The sequence below is a fragment of the Coniosporium apollinis genome (assembly GCF_000281105.1).
Source record: "Coniosporium apollinis CBS 100218 chromosome Unknown supercont1.8, whole genome shotgun sequence".
Lineage (NCBI taxonomy): Eukaryota > Fungi > Ascomycota > Dothideomycetes > Coniosporium > Coniosporium apollinis.
The window spans coordinates 574,532-596,940 of NW_006913270.1; the positions used below are offsets into that span (position 1 = coordinate 574,532).

At 54.8% G+C, this 22,409-nt stretch overlaps 12 protein-coding genes across 12 annotated transcripts; 6 read left to right on the forward strand and 6 right to left on the reverse strand.

The window, feature by feature from the left end:
• Positions 1–300: 300 nt before the first annotated feature.
• W97_02339 (uncharacterized protein) lies at positions 301–2,630 on the reverse strand (the record flags this gene model as incomplete). The annotated part of the gene is made up of 2 exons (XM_007780239.1): positions 301–1,231; positions 1,345–2,630. The coding sequence occupies 2 exons, from the start codon at positions 2,628–2,630 to the stop codon at positions 301–303; spliced, it is 2,217 nt and encodes a 738-aa protein (XP_007778429.1).
• A 384-nt stretch (positions 2,631–3,014) lies between these two features.
• Positions 3,015–3,845, reverse strand: W97_02340 (dephospho-CoA kinase; the record flags this gene model as incomplete). The annotated part of the gene is made up of 1 exon (XM_007780240.1): positions 3,015–3,845. One exon carries the CDS (start codon positions 3,843–3,845, stop codon positions 3,015–3,017), a length of 831 nt encoding a protein of 276 aa, XP_007778430.1.
• A 347-nt stretch (positions 3,846–4,192) lies between these two features.
• Positions 4,193–5,176, forward strand: W97_02341 (uncharacterized protein; the record flags this gene model as incomplete). The annotated part of the gene is made up of 4 exons (XM_007780241.1): positions 4,193–4,233; positions 4,288–4,539; positions 4,615–4,862; positions 4,917–5,176. The coding sequence occupies 4 exons, from the start codon at positions 4,193–4,195 to the stop codon at positions 5,174–5,176; spliced, it is 801 nt and encodes a 266-aa protein (XP_007778431.1).
• A 431-nt stretch (positions 5,177–5,607) lies between these two features.
• Positions 5,608–6,386, reverse strand: W97_02342 (uncharacterized protein; the record flags this gene model as incomplete). The annotated part of the gene is made up of 2 exons (XM_007780242.1): positions 5,608–5,897; positions 6,086–6,386. 2 exons carry the CDS (start codon positions 6,384–6,386, stop codon positions 5,608–5,610), a joined length of 591 nt encoding a protein of 196 aa, XP_007778432.1.
• A 474-nt stretch (positions 6,387–6,860) lies between these two features.
• Positions 6,861–10,283, reverse strand: W97_02343 (uncharacterized protein; the record flags this gene model as incomplete). Its single annotated transcript, XM_007780243.1, has 1 exon — positions 6,861–10,283. The coding sequence occupies one exon, from the start codon at positions 10,281–10,283 to the stop codon at positions 6,861–6,863; it is 3,423 nt and encodes a 1,140-aa protein (XP_007778433.1).
• Positions 10,284–11,008: 725 nt separating this feature from the next.
• Positions 11,009–11,559, forward strand: W97_02344 (uncharacterized protein; the record flags this gene model as incomplete). Its single annotated transcript, XM_007780244.1, has 3 exons — positions 11,009–11,188; positions 11,262–11,361; positions 11,414–11,559. 3 exons carry the CDS (start codon positions 11,009–11,011, stop codon positions 11,557–11,559), a joined length of 426 nt encoding a protein of 141 aa, XP_007778434.1.
• Positions 11,560–11,861: 302 nt separating this feature from the next.
• Positions 11,862–12,652, reverse strand: W97_02345 (uncharacterized protein; the record flags this gene model as incomplete). Its single annotated transcript, XM_007780245.1, has 3 exons — positions 11,862–11,996; positions 12,058–12,225; positions 12,314–12,652. The coding sequence occupies 3 exons, from the start codon at positions 12,650–12,652 to the stop codon at positions 11,862–11,864; spliced, it is 642 nt and encodes a 213-aa protein (XP_007778435.1).
• A 278-nt stretch (positions 12,653–12,930) lies between these two features.
• Positions 12,931–13,793, forward strand: W97_02346 (uncharacterized protein; the record flags this gene model as incomplete). The annotated part of the gene is made up of 2 exons (XM_007780246.1): positions 12,931–12,987; positions 13,041–13,793. The coding sequence occupies 2 exons, from the start codon at positions 12,931–12,933 to the stop codon at positions 13,791–13,793; spliced, it is 810 nt and encodes a 269-aa protein (XP_007778436.1).
• A 1,050-nt stretch (positions 13,794–14,843) lies between these two features.
• W97_02347 (catalase) lies at positions 14,844–17,218 on the forward strand (the record flags this gene model as incomplete). Its single annotated transcript, XM_007780247.1, has 9 exons — positions 14,844–15,091; positions 15,139–15,195; positions 15,253–15,290; positions 15,452–15,522; positions 15,608–15,788; positions 15,821–15,849; positions 15,900–16,114; positions 16,165–16,948; positions 17,015–17,218. The coding sequence occupies 9 exons, from the start codon at positions 14,844–14,846 to the stop codon at positions 17,216–17,218; spliced, it is 1,827 nt and encodes a 608-aa protein (XP_007778437.1).
• A 288-nt stretch (positions 17,219–17,506) lies between these two features.
• W97_02348 (uncharacterized protein) lies at positions 17,507–18,262 on the forward strand (the record flags this gene model as incomplete). Its single annotated transcript, XM_007780248.1, has 2 exons — positions 17,507–17,974; positions 18,104–18,262. The coding sequence occupies 2 exons, from the start codon at positions 17,507–17,509 to the stop codon at positions 18,260–18,262; spliced, it is 627 nt and encodes a 208-aa protein (XP_007778438.1).
• Positions 18,263–18,966: 704 nt separating this feature from the next.
• W97_02349 (uncharacterized protein) lies at positions 18,967–19,608 on the reverse strand (the record flags this gene model as incomplete). Its single annotated transcript, XM_007780249.1, has 1 exon — positions 18,967–19,608. One exon carries the CDS (start codon positions 19,606–19,608, stop codon positions 18,967–18,969), a length of 642 nt encoding a protein of 213 aa, XP_007778439.1.
• Positions 19,609–20,832: 1,224 nt separating this feature from the next.
• On the forward strand, positions 20,833–22,073 carry W97_02350 (uncharacterized protein; the record flags this gene model as incomplete). The annotated part of the gene is made up of 4 exons (XM_007780250.1): positions 20,833–21,312; positions 21,433–21,474; positions 21,531–21,734; positions 21,801–22,073. 4 exons carry the CDS (start codon positions 20,833–20,835, stop codon positions 22,071–22,073), a joined length of 999 nt encoding a protein of 332 aa, XP_007778440.1.
• Positions 22,074–22,409: the final 336 nt, after the last annotated feature.

Sequence of the window (22,409 nt, forward strand, 5' to 3'; positions counted from 1 at the left end):
TAGGTAAGAGAAGGGGACGAAAGGGAGGAGAGATTGCGTCTTGTATAAGCTTCCCAGGAAAGGCACAAGTGAAGTGAAACGATGTTAGTCATGAATGACTTTCATGTTCATGGGGTCTATGATAAGGACTCTGAAAGATCTTAGCACCTTAGAGCACGTTTACGAAGGCAATGGTCACGAGATCCCAAGTTAACAGCTAAGATGGTGAACATCTCGTCTGGCATTCTCTAGCTCTGTTTGAAGGCATCATTCAAACACCTAGAAGTACACAATGCTCTCATAAATAGCTTGCCCGATACATCAAGGAAGTGTCTCTCCATGTCGCGAAGGCCTCGAAGGGTACCTTGTCATTCTCACGATACCAACACGGACCGGGATTCCGTTCCATACTTCATTGCAGTAGCCATCATCCGCCGGCTCTGGGGGAGATTGATGCACAACTGACAAGGTCGCCTCCTGAGATGTGGCGGATACCACGAAAGTGCCAGCCGGCGGCGCCTGCTGGCCCTTGCCTAGACTTGAAGACACGCTTTCGACTGTGGGAGGGAGGTAGTTTGAGTATGTCATCGGTGCGGAAGGGGTTGAGGGATAGAAAGCTGGCAAATTTTGGGAATGCGCTTGAACGTAGTCTTGCGGAGCGTCGTACGTATATGCGGGCATGTATGCCGGCTGAGAAGGCATCGGGAAGCCATCAGAGTCCTTGAGCGGAATGTTAGTAGCGATGCCTAGCGGAATCAGCTGACCAACCTCAGCCGGGGGTGGTGACGTGTTCGAAACAATAGGCTCGGTCTTCTTTGCTTCAGACAATTGATCCGAGCTCTCGATTTTCAACCCCATTTCCTCGGAAGAATTGTGCGTGGGAGGCGTCGCGGAGTTCTTCACCAAATCTTTCCGGAGGGTCTTCCTAGAGTCCTCTGTCGAGCTCTTATGGAAGTTCCTTGCTGATGTTTCAGAGAGAGGCCGATTGAGAACATCTTGTACCCTCATACTTTGCACGGACGCCGGAGTTTCCACTGTAGTCAAAGGGCCGTACTCAAAAAAGTTACTGATACTACCAGACAGAAAGGTCGTATCGATCGGAGACGCCTGCGCAGAGCTCATAGTTGATGGAGGCGAGACAGCAACGGTTGAATTATGAAACTCCTCAACCTGCTGGCCCTGTGAAACACCAAAGTCGAGAGACGGCAGAGATGCTCGATGCGGTGCCGGCGTGGAACTGGAGGCTTTACGCCTAAGATTGTATGGAAGTGTCAGTAACCGGAATATGTGTAGTATGACTTCGCGGTTCTCTTTCTGATAGGTACCTCAAGTCAATTAAGCGATGTGATGGGCCGAGACACTCACTCATAAGGCTTGGCCTTGCTCCGCTTGGGAGGCTGATGTGAGCTCATTCTATCGCCTAAGCTTTCCAGTGTCCCAGTTTCCGCTACAGCTAGCGGCGGTAGAAGCAGCTCCAGTTTGGAGCCGATATGAGGCAACGTGACCGATGCGGCTCTGGGCTTCTTCTTCTGCTGCTTGACTGGCGCGGCCGTGACCGGTGAATAAGCTAGGCTGTTTGACCGCCGTGGTGGGAAGGCGTAGTCGACGTCTGCATCAATGATCGCTGTATCGCCGTCTTTGCTGTAAATGACGAATCTCGGCAGGCCAGCTGCACTTGCCACGCTGACGGTTGGAAAGTATCTATCATGCGAACGGTGGGTATGCAGATCAACAGGCTCTACTTTATCCGGGATTGCGCAGTCCTCATTTCGCTGGGTTCTTGGTCCGTTCGTGACTTCAATACGAGCCAAGTCTTTAGCCGCTTTGCGACTTGGTAGACGCTGAACGACTATTGCAGGCGAACCCGAGACTACTGCGGGTGGCAGTCGAGCTGAACTTAGTGGTGGGAAAGCACTATCCTGCAGCCATTGCTTTACTTTAGTTGCAGAGGCCCTCTCCGAACCCGGGTCAACATAGCTACTAAGACTGCTTTGCTTGTCCCAATCTTTGCTCATGCCGGCGTCATATCTGACTTTTGAAGACGACGGTTCACCCTGCTTAACCTGGATTATGCTACCTGTTGAGCTGCGAGTTGTCGTGTGTCGAACGTGCGGCTCTCCAAGGTCGACGTAGCTACGCAAGCTGCTTCCAGTATCCCATCCACCATCTATACCGAATGGACGGGCTATTGGTGGTGATCTCGGGTGAGCCCTCTTCTCCGATACCGAGCTAGCGTGGGACTGGTTAACGTGCCATCCGCCGGGGTCAATATAGCTACAATGATCGCTCTGGAAATTCCAACGGCCCTCCTGGAACTGGTTCAGCCCATCTCTCGGGCTACTTGTCTTCGCCTTGATTCTCTGGCTCCTGAGCTCAGGTTCTCTTTCTTTCGGCTGCGAGTAGGATTCTCCTAGATCGACGTAACTACGCAAGCTGCTTCGCGCATTCCATTTGGAGTCATCCAGATTGTAGCTGACATGGCGGACGGCATCTGCGCTTGAGGCGGAAAAATGACGAGTGGGCGGTGCCTCCACAGGTTGCTCTTCGGGGATCTCAGCGAGTGGCCAAGCGCCGGGAACACAGCCATAGGATTTGAGTACGTGGTGGTCTTCGACTTGTCCAGTATCAACGTAACTGGCCCTGGAGCTCATTTGTGTTATTGGAGTGAGCAATCGATGTGGCAGTAGCACGAGCCCGTACTACTGGCATGAGGCAACAGGCTGGTAGTACCCTGCGGTGTTAACGGAGGGGGTTGATGTGTTCCTGGGCTGGACCAACAGGAGCATAAGACGTGATCCAGAGTTTGGTCGAAATACGCAGGCGTTTGAAATTGGCGCAGATATCTCTTGCTTCACTGGGCACGTGACCGACTTTTGAGGTGGACATCAAGATACCTACCAATGCGCAGCGTCAGCAACGTTTACTGCACGGCTAGACACCGGATACGGAGTAGGCACTGGTATGCAAAGTCTATCCGAGAAAAGTCAAGCAGAGAGATCTTACAAGCTGAACGCCTTGACTAAGACTCGAATCGCTCAGAGCTTCGCCTTTTCCCGCTTCTTCCCCTCTTCCCACTGCCGCTGCACCTTACCCATTCGCCAGAAGCTCCATCCGCCTACAACAGCTGCAAGCGGCGGACAGAAGAGTAGCAACCAGGACCACCAATTTGGGCTTCTCCGCCTGATCTCCTTCATAACCCGATCAACTTCCCTCTTCAGATGCTCTTTGTCCTGATCATTCCACACCACTACACCCGCACCCTCCCCTCTCCTTAGCACTCTCTCCGCCTTCTCCCTCACGTCCCCCTGAGACATAACCCGATTCTCCGCGTCCTCCGCACTCAAATGCGGATCCCGTTCCCTGAGCCTCTTCATCTGAACCGCCGGATCTCGGACGGCCACCACAATGATGCTGCCACAGAACTTCTCCCACCCGCTCTCAAAGAGTAAGGGGATGTCCAGCACCACGCACCAGTGCCCGGTCAAGTAGTACCAAAGCATGGCCTTGTACATCTCCCTCCGCACCGCAGGATGCACAATGCCATTGAGCACCTTGCGGTCCCTCGTCCTGTCCTCACCGCCCCCGAACACCCTCTTCCCCAGCGCCGGACGGTTCAGCGGTCTGCCCTTCCCATTTGGCCCATTCTCGCCTCCAGAGGCGGGGTCGGAGGGCGGAAGGAGCAGGTCAGGCGTGCTGGGACCAAAGTAGGACACGATAGCTTTGTAGCCAGGGGTGCCAGGCTCGACGACCTTGCGCGCGAGAACGTCGGCATCGATGATGGGGAGGTTGTAGGGGGGCGAGCGGAGGAGGGCGGAGACGGTGGATTTGCCGGTTGCGATGCTGCCGGTGAGACCTAGGAGGAGCATCTTGGAGGGTTGCGGTCCTGGGATAGTGTTATATGCGGCCGTTACTATGCGTTGCCGTACGAGTCGGGCGGTGTTTACTTCAAGGTCACTTCGCCTGTTGCGTGCTCCTGGAGTGCGATGTGAAGTCCCCCACCCCCAAGCTCGACTTCCAGACGGATGCGGGGTTGCTGGCGGAGGGCCAAGGCCGGATACCAACAGCGGAAGTCACAACCGTAGGCGGAAAGCCTGCCTTGAGATTTCCCAGCTTGGGGCCTTCGATTGGTCAAACACTGCACAGCTTCATTGCAACATCTCTGTAACTATTTGGATCGAGAACCTTAGCGCCCTTGCAAGCTTTATACACAGTCATGTCTACCATCACGCGAAACGCCCTCCAGTCCTCCTATCCGTACGTGAGTCGCGCGCGCTCACATAGCTCTGCCAGCCTATTGACTATTTCCAGCCCGAAGGAGCATAAGGACTTCAACGCCAACCAGCCAAAGACGATACGCCTCTACCCGCTAAGCAACTACACCTTTGGCACAAAAGAGAACCAGCCCGAAGAAGACCCTTCAGTGCATGCGCGTTTGGAGCGTCTGAGGGAACACTATCAAGAGCATGGCATGCGCCGGACGTGCGAGGGCATCCTCGTCTGCCACGAGCACAACCATCCACACATCCTGATGTTGCAAATCGCCAACGCCTTCTTCAAGTTGTACGTCGCGTCCCAATAGCTTCCGGCTGCAGCTTGCACGTCGTCCGTTACAGCCGCTGACTGTCCGTTTTGCAGGCCCGGCGACTACCTCAAACCCGAAGAGGACGAGATCGAAGGCTTCAAAGCACGACTAAACGAGCGTCTTGCACCAGTCGGCTCGCAGTTCTCCGGCGAAGGCGTCAACGACGAGTGGCAGATTGGCGATACACTAGCACAGTGGTGGAGGCCGAATTTCGAGACGTTCATGTATCCGTTCATACCGGCACATGCTACGCGGCCGAAAGAGTGCAAGAAGCTGTACTTCATCCAACTGCCTGCGAGTAGTACGTCCGTCTGAGTTGAGAGGCGCATTGCAACAGTGGCTGACCGCATGACAGAGGTGCTCAGCGTCCCCAAGAACATGAAACTCCTAGCTGTCCCCCTTTTCGAGTTATACGACAACACTCAGCGCTACGGCCCGCAGCTTTCGGCTATTCCGCACCTGCTCTCCCGATACAACTTCGAGTTCATGGACGAGAGCGGCAACGTCGTCGCCATAACGCCCGGAACAGGGCCGAAAGGCAGCGCTCCGCAGACGCAAGTCCTAACGGGTGGAGACCAAGACACTCCAGCGACTATGAACGGAGACACACAGTGAGAGGGAATCTGCGGCGATTGAGCTGGCTGGCGGCAGGTTGCATCTCGCCGACAGTCCAAAGCCTCCATCGCCTCAAGTCAAGGGCATCCATGCACCATCACTACGTCGGTCAACGCCAAAGGGGCGACGAAGCATCCTCTCCACCTCCCCTCGGCATGCATAAGAAGGGGCCCTCCCCCTATGGATGGGCCCTGACTGGCACCTCGTACCTCACAACGTGCTGGACCCGGATATCACGCTGCTGCGTTCAAGCGGGAGTTAAGGCGCTTTGGATGGACAAGCTGCATCTCACAGCGGCGTCGGTATTAGCATAGACTTAGCACTCGGTAGCACTGAGGAAAACGCTACAGCGCGCCTCGCGAGTTGGGCGGCAATGTTCCCTCAAAACTGCCTTGGAGCTTGCCAGAGAACATCCGGCCTACCCCACACCCCTACAATAACTTCGGCGGCTGCGTGATCTTCGTCAAGTGATCGCCATTCAGCTCCTTCATTATCCTACCCAAGCCTTCGTGACTGTAGTCCTTCTCGTTCCACATGTCCTTATGATACCGCACCTTCCCCTGCTCATCCAGCGTCAGAGTGACTAGCGAGTTTACCGCTTTTGATATGTGTAGTAGCCGTGGTGTATACTCTTGCTGCAGCTTGAAGACAATCTCGTGGGGTTTCGATGAGACGACTTCGGTCTTGAGCGTCTGCGATTTGGCCATCACCTTCGGTATGCCTGGGCATGCGAGGGTTAGCCTTTTGCTCTCAACTAGCAGTAACTGCATGGCCATATATATATAGCGACCCCAACTCGCAACATCCCATCTGTCCAAGATACGCAACCTCACTACTTCTACCCCAGGCGCCCTCCCTTTCCCGCCGCCCGCTCTCCTCCCCTAGACCAGAGCCAAAAACACCACTCACCCCACCACTGTCCAGCAATCTTATACCTAGTGTCACAGTAACTCCACGGATCATCATAAACCGCCTCCTCAGCATAAACCCTCATGTCCTCCTCGCTGGCAATGCCACTATAGAGCCGCGTGATCGCATCCACGATCTTCTGGCGCTCCGGCTCTAGCTTGATGCTGTTCTCGGGATGCGGCTCGTAGTCGACGCCTGAGGAGCTGTTGTGTGAGGGATCCGGGTTTTGGGTCAAGGCGTGGGGGTCGGGGCGGATTTCGTAGTTTTGCTGCATTAACTCAGCGTGGGAAGGGTCAGGCATGACAGGCAGCTTTGGCGGAACCGGCGCTGGTAAGGGTTATGGTTTGGGTTTTGAGGAGATGGTTGAGGTGGTGCTTAAGGCGGATGCTTAGGGTAGAGCGCCATTATGATTACTGCAATGGCCCGTGGTTGGTTGGTTGACGCGTTGTGGTGAGCGTGATGTCATTGATCGCGAGCTCTGTTGAAGCGTTGTGGATAAGGCGGAGGGCAAAGTTATACTGCAGATACATCACGTCGATAAAGGTACGTTTATCTCGAAAAACGTACATTCATCTCGGAACACAGATCCGAGAGGAGCGGTGCGAGAGAGAGTTGGGATTTCTGTCATTTCGCTAATGCTGTAGCATCCTCTTCTGCCGGCATCTATCTATCAAGTCCGATTGACTTCGCTGGAGCAGAAAGAGAATTTTGCAGCAGGCGCCAAAAGTCCCAATCACACGTTGAAAGAGAAAGCAAACCGAAATAGCAACGATCTCTAGAGCTTGGATTCGAGGTCCTCAAACTCGCTCAGGTCCCTCACCGGCCTCGCGCCAGCCGAGACAGTCAAGCTCGCCTTGAACGCATGCACATCCGTGATCTCCACCGGTTCCGTGCCGTTTCCGTCGACTTCTTTGCTGCTGGTCGTCTTACTGCCGTCGCTGGAAGCACCGTCGGTCTGCAGCACAGCCTCGAAACCCGCGCTCGGCAGAACCGTACTTATCATGCTTTGGCCCTGCTGCATAATCTTCGTTGCCTTCTCCTGCTCGATTTTCTGGTCCTCCACGAGGTACGCTGTGATAGCCTTGACGACGCTGTCGACGTCGGCTATATTCACGTCTTTAAGGCGAGCGGTTAAGTTCGCGGCGTCGGCGGTGATACCCTGGGCGGTGAGTACTTGACTCACGAGGGCCTGAATCTTGGACGACTGCTCCTCGGGTGTGATCTTCGCCGCTATGTCCGACGGCGAGGACTGCGCGAGCATGTGCACGGAGAGCTTCGCACGGGCTGGGGATGAGGGGTGGATGTAGTGGTTGTAGAAGGCGACGAGGTCGGGTTTGGTGAGGGGCTCGATGTGGGCGACGTCGTGATCAACTGTGCAGATGTAGGTTAGCAACTGTTTTGCTATGGAGTGTGTGGTGGTTGAATCGGGATTGGACTTGCCTTGCTCAAAATCATAGGCCTCGCTAAGAATGTGGGTATTGAAGCGATTGGTTTCCTGAGTGAGGTTCTTGAGCTTCTCCAGGCGCTTGTTGATAAGACTTGTCTTGTGGGCCTCGAATTCTTCGTCCGTCATAGCCTCCAAGATCTTGCCAAAGCCGGCGAGGAAGGAGTCGATCCTGGTCTCGAGGTACTCAGGTGACTTCTCGCTCTGTATGAGAACTCGATAGCCGTTCAGAGTGTTATACACCTGAGCACCGCTGAAGACCACGTACCCCAGTTGCTCCTTCGTCCGCAGCGTATCGAAAGCAGGCTCGTCCGTCATCTGCGCTGTGAGCAGGAGCTTAGCGCGTAACGTACGATCATGGTTATCACCGACGGAGAGCATGTATTCGATGCAGTGATTTACGTTCGCCGGGTCCTTCAGGGTCCGCTTGTAAACAAAGTTGCTACCCTCCGGAGACACGAGTGCGCGTCGAACGGGCCATTGCGATGGCGGCAGCTTTCTCGGCCTCAGCGTTGATTCGACCAGATCCGTCATCTTAAGTGCATCCTCCTTGTACAGGTTGCCGTGTGCAAGCACTTCTATATGCATCTGCCGCAAGAGCTGCGGGCAGAATGATTTCACATCCTCGGCTGTGATTGAGGGAAGCACCGCTAGGAACTGGTCATTGATCCAGCCCTTATCATGGCGCAGTACTCTGCTGTATGTCCCAACCTGGTGGTACGGCTGCTGCATATCCCAGTTCCGTAGACCACGGAGTAGTCGATCTTTTATGATCTGGAATCGATCTTCGCGGACTTCCAAATCACGCAGCGAGATCAGGACCTTCTCTAGCAACACAGACATCTTGTCGTTGTAGCCGCTAACTGAGACATCAAGCCCAAGCGCGTGGCTGGACAAGTTATACTCAAGACCTGATATTTCCGCCGCGTAGGCGTATTCTGTCAATGCATCGTTGACCAAGTTCTTGTACAAGTGGGTAATCATTGCAGTTTCCGGAGTAAGGTTCGCGAGCGGAGTTCTCAAAGTGACTTGTACATTGGCTTTCGGTACCCAAAATCGGTCATCCTTCTTGTACCACGTCCGGGTATTCTCGTCGTTCCGTATGAGCTTGGGTGTCTTCGCCGGCGTAGTAACTTCCTTCTTCTCCACTTCAAGTTTGGTAGGGATGAACTCGTTCTTCTCTGGGAGATGTAGATCTGCCGGGCGTTCCTCGGCAGTGCTGCGAGCAGCTTTTTCAAGCCTAGTCCGGAAGTCCTCTGACATCTTCTCGTACCTGTATTCTGTGCCGTACCAGCGTTCTCTCTTATCCCAGTTGCCCGGAAAGTCTTGGCTTACGACGGTGAGGCGGACGTTATCAGGCCGCAGATACGAGAGGCCACTGCTGATAGCTTCCGGGTTGAACTTGCGGATGAGACTTGAACCGCTGAGCAACCACTGTCGAGGCAATGGCTTCTGCATCACGCTACTCAGTCCGCTTGTCGTCTTGCTCGCTGGACTCTTCTGCTTGAACTTGAAATCCACCACGCTCATGCCCTTGATCTCGTCAAAAATCCATTCCTTAGGACCGCTCTCGCGCAACATGGAAATGTACTGGAAGACAGTTGTGGCCACTTCTTGGTAGTGCTTCAGCCCATCCTCGGTAAGACGGAGAGAAATGCTGAACAACGAGGATCCGGGACATAATGGCATCGGGCCTGCAGCCAGACTGTTCGCCCAGCCTTTTTCTTTGATGTATGCAAGGATACTGCCTGGGCCCTCATGTCCAATGAGATGGCTAAGATACCGACCCGGTTGAGACTCGTATAACTCCTCCTCGTCCTGATACGGGAAATACATATCAAGTATCCGAGTGTCCAAGACTGGCTTTGCGAACACCTGCATAGCAAGTTCGTTCTCTGTGTACGGGGCAACATCGTCCCAGCGGTTGCGCGGAAGGTCCTTGTTCTTGACTTCAGAGAACAGCTCCTGCACCCAACTCTCTAGCTCGTCTAGATTTTCCCGACCAAGTACGACCAGCTTCATGCGGTTCGCTGAATAGTTCTTCTGGTAAAACTTGATGAACTCGTCTCTGATCTTGACGCCACGCTCGAGAGGCTCATCATGCAGAGTCTGGTAATTGCCGGTCGAGAAGTGGCAGAATGGGTGCTTGGGGTTCGATAATGACTTGTTGAGCTGATGAAGGCGCCAAGTGTCGCTCTGTAGATTCTTCTTATTTTCAGAATCCACAGCCTTGAGTTCACGGTCTAAAGTCTCTTCTAGAAACAATGGTGCAACAAAGAACTGAGCAAACCTGTTCAACGCGCCGTAGAGAGGGGATTCAACCCTGATAGAGGAAACATCCGCCCGGGCGCTTGAGCCAGATGACGCCACGCTATTCGACGGCGTAGAAAACGCTGAAAGTTCGAAGTAGTAGTTGGTTGAGGTAGACGCAGTGTAGGCATTAGAATAGCCGGAGCGTCTGGTAAGATACTCGTTGTAGGCATTTTCTTTCGGGTACTTCTCCGTTCCCATGAACAAGAGATGCTCCACGGCATGCGCCATGCCCGGCATATCGTCTGCATCGCTGAAGCTCCCAATATTGACGTCCAGCGCCGCACTGACTTTGTCCGTGTCCGGGTCATGTATGAGCAAAGCCTCCAACTGATTTGGTAGTCGGATGACTCTATAGAGACGGTTGTCGAGCGCTGGCCGTTCCAGCTCGTCGGCAAGCCGTTCCGCAGGCGGAACGGAGCGGGTGTTCAAAGGCTCGCTCATATTGGCAACGACAGCTGCGGACTGATAGCGGATGTCTGGCAACCAGAGTTAGTGAGCGGTAAGCCGGGAAAACGTAAGCAGACGGTGTTTTATAATGCCTTGAAGCACGATACAAACAGTGTATGCGCTGGAAGGTCGAACAACGGCGGGCCACTGGAATAGACCGTGTCAAACCAGATCGACTCACTTATAGGACAGAAGCCTGCTGACACACGCCTGAATTGAGGCTTTCGAGGGCAAACAGGCTGAAGTGGCAAGGATGAACACTGGTGTGGAGACTGAGTTCTCGCTGATAATACGTGGCTTGAGCGGAAGGCAGCAACGCTTGTTATCCCACGAAGACCCTGTGAGAACCCTCCGTAAGACGATCCGCAAGCTAGAAGGACGACATGCCGGAGCTGTTTGTTTGAAGCAAAGCGCATTCAGGTGGCAGTCCTGGAGGCAACAGCAGCAGGCAGCGCAGCAGGCAGCGCTGTTGCAATCGACCGGGCAGGTGCGACCAAGGCGAAGTTGTTTGGAAGAGGGAGCACGATGGTGTCTCGCATGTATCAGTTTGGCAGGGTGTCAGTGCCGTAAACCATGCGCGGTCGACGCGTCGCATTGAACGACGGCCATCACGGTCGTCATCCCGGGTCGGTGGGTTTGCCGAGAGCAATCGGACACTCAGCCGAAGGCTTGGGCGGTCGGTCCTCCTTACAACAGACCATCTACGCAAATAATTCGATATGGTTCTTGAAGCTGGCTATCCGAACACCACTGGCTTCCGAAAGGTGGTCAAGGCTACGATAATGGTCAAGAAGAAAGACGGCATGTCAGATGACGACTTCATCAAGCACTATAACAATGTCCACGCTCAGATGGCTGCTCCTGTGCTGCAGAGACATGGCATCGTCACATACAGCCTGGTAGGTCACACTCGAAGCCTCAGTCCGATCAGTGACCTAGTATAGTGGTTAGACTTCGTAGCTAATTCTCCAGACATATCATCTTCAACGGGATCGTATCATCATCCAGGATATACTTAGGGGCAAGGCACAATTGCTACCCTACGACGCTATCTGCACCTTCGTGTTTCCCGGTACGCGGCAGATCGTTGTTCACGGAAGCTTTCGGACTAATATCTGTGGAAGACTACATATCTCTGGCTAAATTCCTGTTTGACAAAGACTCCAAGGCTTTGACTAGTGACCACGACAACTTCATGGACGAGAGCCAGATGAAGATGATGGTCGGCGACGAGTACATGATCATCGAGAACGGCGAGAAAGTCGGATGATTCACGGGAAATCGTCTGTATACGAAACGGTCCTGCCGCTCCTGATGGCAAATCTATTGAGCCACAACTTGCGCGAATAAGTGGGTCTTGTGACATCAGCCCTTCTTGAAGGCGAACAGTCACAAGATCGTTCGGGAAAGAAGGCGACCTGCGAGTTGACACCATCCGTCCCCTATCGGACATTGAGACTCTTCTCTCGCACTGAACTCAGTCACGTGGTTGGGGTTGGCAGGCGGGCGAGGGAAATTGACGGCTGAACGCAATAGACTTGACATATATACAAGCAGGCAACTCTTGGTCCACTACCGTTGCTCCAAAATCTTGCCTGTGATGTTTTGCTCAATCTGCACTTCCCCGACTTGGCCGGTAGGCTCAAGCGGATATGGCCGGTTATGACTTGGCAGGGATTCAATAGCCTTCCTATGTTCTTCCCTCGCCTGAGAGGTGTCAGATTTAACTTCTGCATACGATAATATCACATTAAACGGAGGACCTTACATATGGAACGCCGCAATACGTGCACGCGCAGACTTGCGGCTTATCGACATTGATGAATATGCGAGGGTGACCCAACGGCCCTCCACCGCCATCGCAGGACGCCATACGCTTGGACGTCCAGCGTACAGGTTGCTTCTTAATGAGCTCAATTGCCGCAAGAGGTCGGGGCTGGGGGTTCACAGTTAGCTCTGGTTCGGCGTTAAGCTTCCCTACCTATTCTCTTCTCCTGCTACCACGCCGGTTCTGGCTGCCATACCTGATCCGCCATAATCGTCTGCTCAAACCTCGGCCCAACCATAGCCCTCGCCCTTGGCTGCTGCGAGTGACTCCAGATTTCCTTCCTGTTCGGCGCCTGCATGGTCCTCATCTTCTCAGCCTCCTTGACCGACTCCTGCAGCACTTTGTCGAAGCTGCCTTCCGATGAGGTAGCCATCTCGTTCGTCGCTGAGACATTCTGTGGCGGTGGCCGGTCGGTATTGGGGTCGTTGGCGGGGATCTGGTTGACGGAGGTGCTGGAGGGCGCGGAGGTACTTCTGTAGCGGATTTGGCGGGCGAGAAGCGCCGGAATGCGGCTGCGCGCTGTCGGCGGGAGCATTGTGTATTGTGGGTTGCAGACGGGGCTGCAATGCTGTGTAAGTGAGAGGGAGCTCTTGCTGCTGTTGTTGGCGGTGATGTGAGTTCGCTTGGTCCGTGCGCCAGCGAGTTCCGCAGTTTCACAAAGTTGCTTGACAACCTTTGCCTTGAACCTTCCATTTCGACGTTGATGGGAACACGGTAGAGCCCGAAAAGCCGCGCCACAGCTCTAACACAGATCGCCATATCTGTCCACTCTTCCGCATCCACGTTTGATCCAGCGCGCAGCAATCAGCAGCTATGCCGGCCCCGGCGGGCACAGGGAAGATTATGTCTTCCCGACTACTGACAATGAAGGTAGCTCGCCACGAAGTCTAGATCTGCTATTCCTTTACTGAGGCTCTATATAGTTTATGCAACGTGCAGCGGCCACACCCTCTTCCCCTCAACCACCTACCGGCCCACCAAACAAGCGTCGTCGCCTCTCACCTACAACCACTACCCCACCAAGTGCCGGCCCTGCGAGACCCACCACAGACCTCGAAGCTCTACAAGCTGCCTTAGCTGCCGAAGAGGAGAAGCGCGTCCAAGCTATTGAACGACAAGCCGCCGCCGCAGGTGATACTCGGTGGGTGTTAAGCTTCAGGGAGCCAGACACGGATGCGGCCGGGCAGAGTAGTCTAGTGGTTGTGAACGCAGGTTTTGCGGCCATTGATGGCGCTGGCGGTTACGACGAAGACTATGATGAGAAAGCGACAGTGGGTAGGAGAAGCTTCGGCAGGCCCATCAAATCCCAGCAGCTTCAGAATGGCGCCACGCCGGCCTCTACTTCTGATGCCGAGTCACCAACATCTGCGTCCGACGATGATGGCGATGGGGATGATTTGAATTCAGTGATCAGGTCTGCACGCAAAGGAGCCGCAGCCGAAGTCCGCGCCCAGCGCAAATCGAAGAAGGCAGCCAAGGAAGCTGAATCTGCAAGACTGGCTTACCAACGCCGAACGAAGGCGGTAGGGCTCAACGGCTCGTCTTTGATCTCTAGCGGCGGCGGTCGCAATGCAGACGGAGTAAGCTCCAATATTGTATGCCATAAATGCGGGCAGAGAGGTCACCTACAACGCGACTGCAAGTCGCGACCAAAGAAGAGATACACCGGTGACTGAGAAGTACCAATGGACCAGGAGGCACTCATCCGTGTTACTCCTGAAGCAACTTTGCAGCAACATGGGGCAGACGCGCGAGACGTCGACCCGTTGCTGAGGCTGCAAGGGTACCTAGTAATAGATTGGAAGCAGTCGCATTGCTGCCGAGTCTGCTCAGAGACGGATCTTGTATGGCACGATTGCTTTACTAGTCGGCCTTTGTCGCCCATGAGTACAGCATGGGGATAGTCTGGGTTCAGGCTTTGGCATGGCTGGAGAAGCTGGTGGATGCTTCTGTTGACTACAGTCAGGTGGTCGTATTGGTTGTCCACAAAGGCTTGTGGCAGACAAGGAGGAATCGACACAGCATTAGCCATAAGCTGTGAGCTGCGAGCGAGAAGGTTGCGAGTCAAGCAATTGTGGTGTTTCGCCCGTCGTGTTCTAGCACAACCCAACCTACGATACATACGAGTTGCATCGGTGACGCCTCCGCTCTGTTGCATCTCGCTCTCGTTCGGGTCTTCTCGTGACTTCGCGCATGCGCCAGCCGCACGCTTATTGGCAACCGTTCGATCAATGATGCTGATCCAAAAGAGCCCAAACTGCTCTCCACGCAGTGGGCTGGGGGCTAAGGGCGCATTCGTTGGCAGCTGCTGCAGCTAACTGGCGCCATTGGCCTGGGCACCGCGATGCGTCCCAAGTCCGGAGGCGATTCAAGGGTCGCAGAACGCGCGAGACGCGTGAAACCTGCGTTCTCCAAATCCCATGCGGACAAATGCCGTCCACCGTTTTCGGCTTCGCCCCCACTATCGATGGAGGGACATAATCCAAGCTCTGCCATTGGCTTCTGCAGCTCAGGTGTGCCTGACCCCCAAGATGGGATGCGAGTGACAGCTACAAAGTGCATGGACGTCACGACAGCATCACTCCGAAGATGCCTGGAAGCATCAATGGCCCCTCTTCTGAATCAAAAAGGACCTCCACCGCCGCGTCCATCTCCCTTGGATGGACGTTCCTATGGACCTCACCTCAAAACTTCCAGAATCGATCAAATCCGTTCTTCCCGCAGCAATGGCACCAAGCAGCACCGGCAGCAATTCCAACCAGACGGATCCTCTGCAGCATCCGCTCCAGGCCACGATGATGGCCATTGGAGGCGCGACGGGCGAAGGCCGCAGCAATCGCATGAGCCATATGATGAGCGCCAACGAGGGTCCCGCTGACATCGCGGCGAAGATCACGGGCACTGTGCAAGGTGGAAAGCGAGCGGACGACGGAGCTTACTTTACGAACAACGAGGGCATTCCGTGGCCAGATCCGTGAGTCGGTCGCATGTCGGATGTGTTCGAGGCTGACAAGCACACAGAGCTCACAGCAAGACCATCGGTGGCATTCCTGTTGCCAGCGACATCTTCTTGTTCCAGTAAGCTATCCGCCTCGCGACATGACTACGCGTCCTGGGAGCTGATGATGGCTACAGGAAGCAGCAGACATTCAATCGCTCAAAGAACCTGGAACGTAAGCAATGCGCCTTTCCTGACTGATGGACCACGTGACCCTTAACGCGCACCGGAGTCGTCGGCCGTCGTTGACTTGAGGGATGGCTTGACGCTGTGGAGCCAATTAGGGTTGCCCGGGTGGATTTAAGCTTCTCCCACTGACTTGCCCTTGTTCCACAGGCATGGTCCATCCCTGCGGCTCTGGCGCTTTCGGCTATTTCGAATGCACGAAGTCGGTATCAGATCTTACGGTAAGTTTCTTCTCAATTTCCTGCGAGATGTGGACTGTTCGGCATCGATGCTATCTTTGCCAACTGACATGATTGTTCTCGATAGAAAGCAAACTTCTTGCAGAGCGTGGGCGAGAAAACGCCCATCTTCATCCGCTTCTCCACCGTCACGCTTGGCCGCGAGTTCCCCGATGAAGCCCGCAATCCTCGCGGGTTCGCGATCAAGTTCTACACAATGGAAGGCGAGTCTTCTTATCAGTCTCCTGCAGGGCACAGAACATGTGCGAGTGGAAGCTTTACTGACCGCATGGAACTTCAGGAAACTATGACATTGTCGGACTGAATTTTGTAAGCTTCCTAGACTGGCGCCAAGTGGGCGTTTGGTTGACATCTTGTAGCCTGTGTTCTTCTGTCGTGACCCCATCCAAGGACCAGATGTCATCCGCTCGCAATCGCGCAACCCCAAGAACTTCCTTTTGGATTACGACGCGCTATTCGATCTGCTCGGCTGCACGCCCGAGGGCAACCATGCCGGCTTGATGTTCTTCAGTGATCACGGTACGCCGCAGGGCTGGCGCAATGAGCACGGATACGGATGCCACACCTTCAAGTGGTATGTAAACCAAACAACATCCTTCGGAGCCGAGGCTGACCTAGCACCAGGGTCAACCAGCAGGGCAAGTTCGTCTATATCAAGTACCATTTCATCGCCAAGCACGGTCAGAAGCAGTTCACCGAACCCGAGGCTATCCGCATCAGCGGCGAGGACCCGGACTACTCCAAGCGTGACCTGTGGGAGGCCATCGAGAACGGCGAGGAGATCGAGTGGACCGCCATGGTACAAGTCATGCAGCCTGAGGATGCCGATCCCGAGAAGCTCGGCTTCGACCCCTTCGACGTCACCAAGGTGTGGCCGAGGAAGCAGTTCCCGATGCAAGAGTTCGGCCGCCTGGTCCTGAACAAGAACCCCGAGAACTTCCACCGTGATGTCGAGCAGGCCGCCTTCTCACCCGGAAGCATGGTTCCCGGCATCGAGGACTCTCCAGATCCGCTGCTGCAGTTCCGCATGTTCTTCTATCGCGACGCGCAGTACCACCGTATCGGTGTGAATCTACATCAGATCCCCGTCAACTGCCCGTTTATGGCGCAGTCATATTCATCGCTGAACTTTGACGGACCGATGCGCGTCGACGCGAACCACGCTGGCAACAAGCAGTATGCGCCGAACAGTTTCGTGCATAAGTTCCGACCGGATGTCGCTGAGACGCCATATGCGGTGTCGGACAACATCATGAGCAGGAAGAGCCACTACTACCATGAGGGCAAGATGAGCGAGTATGAGCAGCCGAAGGAGCTGTGGACAAGGGTCATGAGCGAGCAGGCCAAGAAGAACACGATCAGCAACACGGCGAAGATGCTGCGGTTTGTCAAGTATCCCATCATTCAGGTAAGTCAACTCGATAGGTGTCCCTATGTTCATGTCTTCTGAAGGGTGACGCTCACACCCATACAGAAGAGGTTCCTTGCTCAGAGCTACAACATCTCCCCCGACTATTCTCAGGGTGTCTATGATCTTCTGCCGAAGAAGGAATTCGAGTTTTCGGAAGTTGAGGAGATGGCCAAGACGGCGCATGTCTGGTTCAAGGAGGAGAAGTTCAGGCCCAGCAATGGTGAGAGGCTGGTTGGCCTCCCGCCGCAGCAGTCTGTATACAATTAGTCCACTCCTAGAGAGCCATACGGCCGGGCAATCTGGCCTGGAGCATGGACGTCTAAAGGGTACTGCTGCTATTTGGCTGCTGCCTGGTGTCAGCGCCGGCCTGCAGATGCCGCGATACCTCAGCAGATGTTATCTACAATGAGAATAAATTGAACAAGTAACGAACTAAAACATCTCAAATCAAGCGGTCACCTCGATTCGCAAAGCTTGCCTTGCAGCCTGAGCAGCCCACCATTTGAGTGCCCCTCGCCTATGACGTCGCACATCGCGAACACCAAACCCCCAATCATGCCGACAACCTCAACTCTCCCGACGCCAACGACAAGCAGCACCCTCCTCTTCCTCCTCCTCTTCATCCCAGCGTTTTTCCCCGGCGCCTTCATCGGCCTCCTCAAACTCCCTTTCCGGGCCCTCACCTCATCGCCTTCCTCCCTCCAACCGCTCCCCGCCTGCTGCCCCCCACCACCACCCCCCGCAACGATGTCCTGGTTCCAAAAGACGCTCTCCCTGCCGCCCAAGAGCCGGGGCTCCTACCTCGTCACCGCGGACATCGAGAAGCAGCTCCCGGAGCTCAAGAACTACAAAACGGGCCTCCTGAATCTGTTCCTGCAGCACACGAGCGCGGCGCTGAGCCTGAACGAGAACTGGGACTCTGAGGTTAGGGAGGACATGACGGATGCGCTGGAGCGGATCGTGCCGTACGACAAGGCGGGGAAGCTTTATCGGCATGCCGCGGAGGGGGAGGATGATATGCCTGTGAGTTGGGTTGTTTGCTTTGGTGGGGGGAGGGGAGTGAGCGGGTGAGGGGGTATGAGGGAGGGCTGCCTGGAACCGTGGTGTGACGTCTCTGATGAAGACTCGTGTTGACGCTTGTCTCGACCGCAGGCACATATCAAGTCCGCCCTCATAGGCGCAAGCGTCACGATACCTATCACGAATGGAAGGTTGGCGACGGGCACGTGGCAGGGGATATGGTACTTGGAGTTCAGGACGGCGAGGCACTCGAGGAAGGTGGTTGCGACTATACAAGGGGAAAAGATGTGATTGGGAGATTAGTAGAAGGGTAGTCCCGGAGAGAATTGGGCGTTTTGCGGTTCATCAGAAAGCTCTTGCTGGGTGATACAGGTTATAATTCAAAGTCTGAGCATTCGTACAAGACAACCTTAGGGAGCATCTACTAGCTAAGCCGTAGAGTCACTGCGTTTATCCAGTCCATGTTGCAACACTCGTTCGGCTTTCAAGAATTCTCTGCTTGTCGTTTTTGTAGTTACACATGAGTACTGCTTCTTGCCTTAACCCGATCGTACGCTGCCGAAGAAACCGACCGAACCAAACGCAGGAGTGTTTTCTGTCGCATGAGAAGAGGACCGCCGCATCAATCATTTTACGCTTGAAACCATCGTCTGAAAGTGGGAAACAAATGAGCCTCTGAGGTGCCACTGCGATGCCGACTGGTGCAGCCGAAAGGTCGAAAAGCAGGGAGTGGAGAAGGAAGGAATCGACAACAGAAAGCGGCAGTGCAGCATCCGCGAAGGAAGTCAAGAAAATCACATCCCACGCTTGCGAAAGCAGCCATATCTCATTTCTTGCAACTCGTGAAAGGCAAGCATATTCCTCGAAGAACCTGAACTCCGAATGGCTCATGATGTCGTAGAAGGGGATGATTGGTAGAGCGGGAGGCTTTGCTTGGATTAACGACCCACAACATAAGCCAGAGACTGGACGAACATACCTCACTCGCATTGCGCCTAGTTCGCCGCAGAACGGACGTAGAACAGGTTGCCATGCTGCGGGTTGATTTGCCAGCGACCCGGCCTCAGATCGTTCTCAATGGTGTAGTACGTCCTCAGCGAAAACTGGCCATCCAGCTCCTGCACCCAGAACTGCTGGTCGTCTCTCGGGTTGTGCGGCGCAAGATCGTTCACGTTGTTGACACCTTCGTCCCTTGCCATGCGAAGGTTGTCCGCGTCGACCTCGGCCTTGGTGCGGCCGTACCAGAGGTGGTGATAGCCGTATGCGCCGCGGTTCTGAGCTGCTGGTGCGGCTTGCGCGACGGCACCTTGCGGGAGGTAGTAGAATGGACCGCCGGCGGCGGCTTGAGGTTGGAGGTTGGCTTGCGGCGCGAAGTGGTAGCCCTGGTTGTACTGTGGGTAAGCCCAGGCCTGCGCATAGTTTTGATATTGATATGCTTGAGGCCAGATGTGTTCGGGGTAACATGCGGCGTAAGTTTGGGGATCCGGCGCTGCGGCTGCGAAAGGGACGGCGCCGACGTTCGCGTTGGGCAGGTAGGTGTAGGTGTGAAGTTTGTTGTCGAAGGGCTGCGGCGCTTCGTGTTGGCGCGCGTTGCGCTGGCGCACCCAGTCTGCGTAGTTGTGAAGTTGTTCGCCCATTGCAGCGGGGTTCGGAGGTTGAGTCTGTGTGAGATGGTTCGAGGAATAGGACGTGAAGGGTGGTGAGGTGGAAGGTTGTTTGAAGTTGGCAGGTTGACGGTGATTGTGTGATTGTGTGACGCGTGACGTTGTTGCCTCGGATGACAAACACGAAGCGAAAAGGACGTAGGACGTTCGACGTTCACAGTCAAGTACTCACCGGATAGTAACCGCGATAGTGCAAGGGAATCGCCTGCACCTGCGTCTGCGCGTGCTTTCTCTTTGGAGGATCCTCGAGTTCAATATCGGTGAACGGCCAGCAGAAGGGAATGCACATATTGGCGGTGCAAAAGAGTCGGCGACTGTTCTGCGAGTACAGACTGACTATGGTCACTGAGACGGAAAACTGAGACGGGATGGCTGACGCCTATTGTTTGCTATCGAATGTGCAAGGTGGCACAAGAACAGCATTCACTTCACGAGCACGTGTCTTCTGACGCAATTGAGGGCATAGGGTGAGAAACGCAGCGTCGGAAGATCTCGCTGGAAGGAGAAAATTCATGAACCATTGGCAAGTTCTACACGACTAGCCGGCCTGAGAGAGAAGTCGAGGATAGCCGTACCGCTTCTCATCCTAATTCCAGAGGCATATTCCGTGGGGCTGAAGCAACCGGCATGAGAAACTCATTAGGTCGCACTGTGACCAAGACTGATTGACAAATATATCAGGAACTTAGTTTACCTCAGAGCATCTGGCCGTCAGCTTTGGCATGGAGGCTAGCGTGATGGCACTCGTCGTTTAGCTAGAATACTTCAGCTACCCTATGAGAGCAACACCTCCGAGACAGGATTTCGCCCGTAACCCATTCCAGCCGGCTTTGCGGATGGCTGCTTCGACGCATCTATAACGACTCTCGTTCCGGCTTCCCGTACATGGTAAGCGGCAGTCCGCCGTCAACTTGACCTGCTCGAGGTTCTGATATTATTTTCAACCGCGTCCCGTCTCAGCAGTGAGACCTCGGCAACAGTGTATGCTCTACTTCGCATGATGCGGGGTCACTAAGAGAATGTAGACAGACTCGCAACTCCCCAGCTCAATTCAGTCTGGAGAGCAAACGACGTCGGACGTTGCACCCATCCGCACCCCCTAGCTTCCACGTGATTACTCACGTGATATTCGACGACATCCATTCGACCGCCCTTTACGTCTGTCTTCCGCAGGAAGCCATTCCCGTTTAAAACTTAATGGCTTCCTCGCCCACAATCGCCGTGATCGGCTCCCTGAACGTCGACCTCGTCAGCCGTGTCCCACGCCTCCCCGCCGCTGGAGAGACTCTGACAGCCTCGTCCTTCGACATCGGCTCCGGCGGGAAAGGCGCGAACCAGGCCGTTGCGTGTGCAAGGCTATCTCAGCGCCGGCAGGAGGATGGTCGGCCTCCGCGGAAGGTTGCTGGAATGCAAGTGCGGATGATCGGGGCGGTGGGGCAGGATCAGTTTGCGGGCGATCTGCTAAAGGGACTGGAAAGAGATGGGGTTGATGTTGGAAGCGTGAGGAGGCTGGCAGGCCAGAAGACGGGCGTGTCAGTTATTATCGTTGAGGAGAAGAGTGGCGAGAACAGAATCATGTTCTCGCCAAATGCAAACTATTCGTTTTCAGGGAAGGACAACCTCGTGCCGGATGATGCGTCGGTGGTCGTGTTTCAGCTAGAGTTTCCGATCGAGGCTGTGAGTCTGCTGCTCTGCCTCTACCTGTGTTTGCTCAAACGATACATTTGCCCGATTCTCTCTTCCACGTGTCTTGCCCAGTCTATGCCCCATCCCGAGCAGAGAAACTGACACAGCCAGGTCCTCCACAACATCAAAGTGGCCAAAGCGAAGGGTAAACAGGTCCGTCCAGCCCAACTCCTCCCCCCTACCAACCCGTTACTCAAGACCCATCCTAGGTAATACTCAACCCTGCGCCCGCCGTCCCCCTCCCCGACGAAGCCTACCGCAACCTCGACCATCTGATCATGAACGAGACCGAAGCCGCCATCCTCTCAGGCCGAGACTCAGCATCCGTGGACGCCAATACAGACTGGACGGCCGTGGCATCCGATTTTCTCGACCGCGGCGTCAGGAACGTGGTCATCACGCTCGGGGCTCAGGTACGTCATCCTCCAGCCCCTTATCGCCGCTCAGCCAAGGCCACGGTTGACGCCGAGTGTTGTTAGGGCGTCTTCTACCAAACCGCCGCCCGCCGCACCAGCAATCTTCCTGGCAAACGCGCCGCGGCTCGCAAGGTTGAGAGTGTGGTCGACACAACTGCCGCGGGCGACACGTTCGTCGGCGCGTACGCGGTGCAGGTTGCGAATCCCGCGAAGCGGTCATATTCCTTCAGGGGGTTTGACATCGACGATGCAATTGGGTTTGCGGTTGGGGCGGCTGCGGTTACGGTGCAGAGAACGGGGGCGCAGAGCTCGATTCCTTGGCTTGATGAGTTATGATAGGATGATAGATATGGGAAGTGGAGTTGTGTGGGGTGCAAGCGGCATAAGAATTGCGCTAATCACTCCTGTTGCTTTCATACATATATGTTAGGATATTGATCCTACACGAGGCTGTTGTCTCTTGTGTCACTGTCATTTGGCCATCTCTCAAACTGTCGTGCTGGAAGTCCGAGTTCGAACATCCCGTCGATCTCCACAGCAGAGCGACCTTTCATTTCCGGTACGATGAGCCAGCTAACCACTAACGCAATGGCGCAGAGGCCGGCGTAGATAATCCAGTCTTGGCCCTCAGGTTGCCCTCGTCCGGATTGAAGACGTAAGGCAGAGCTATTC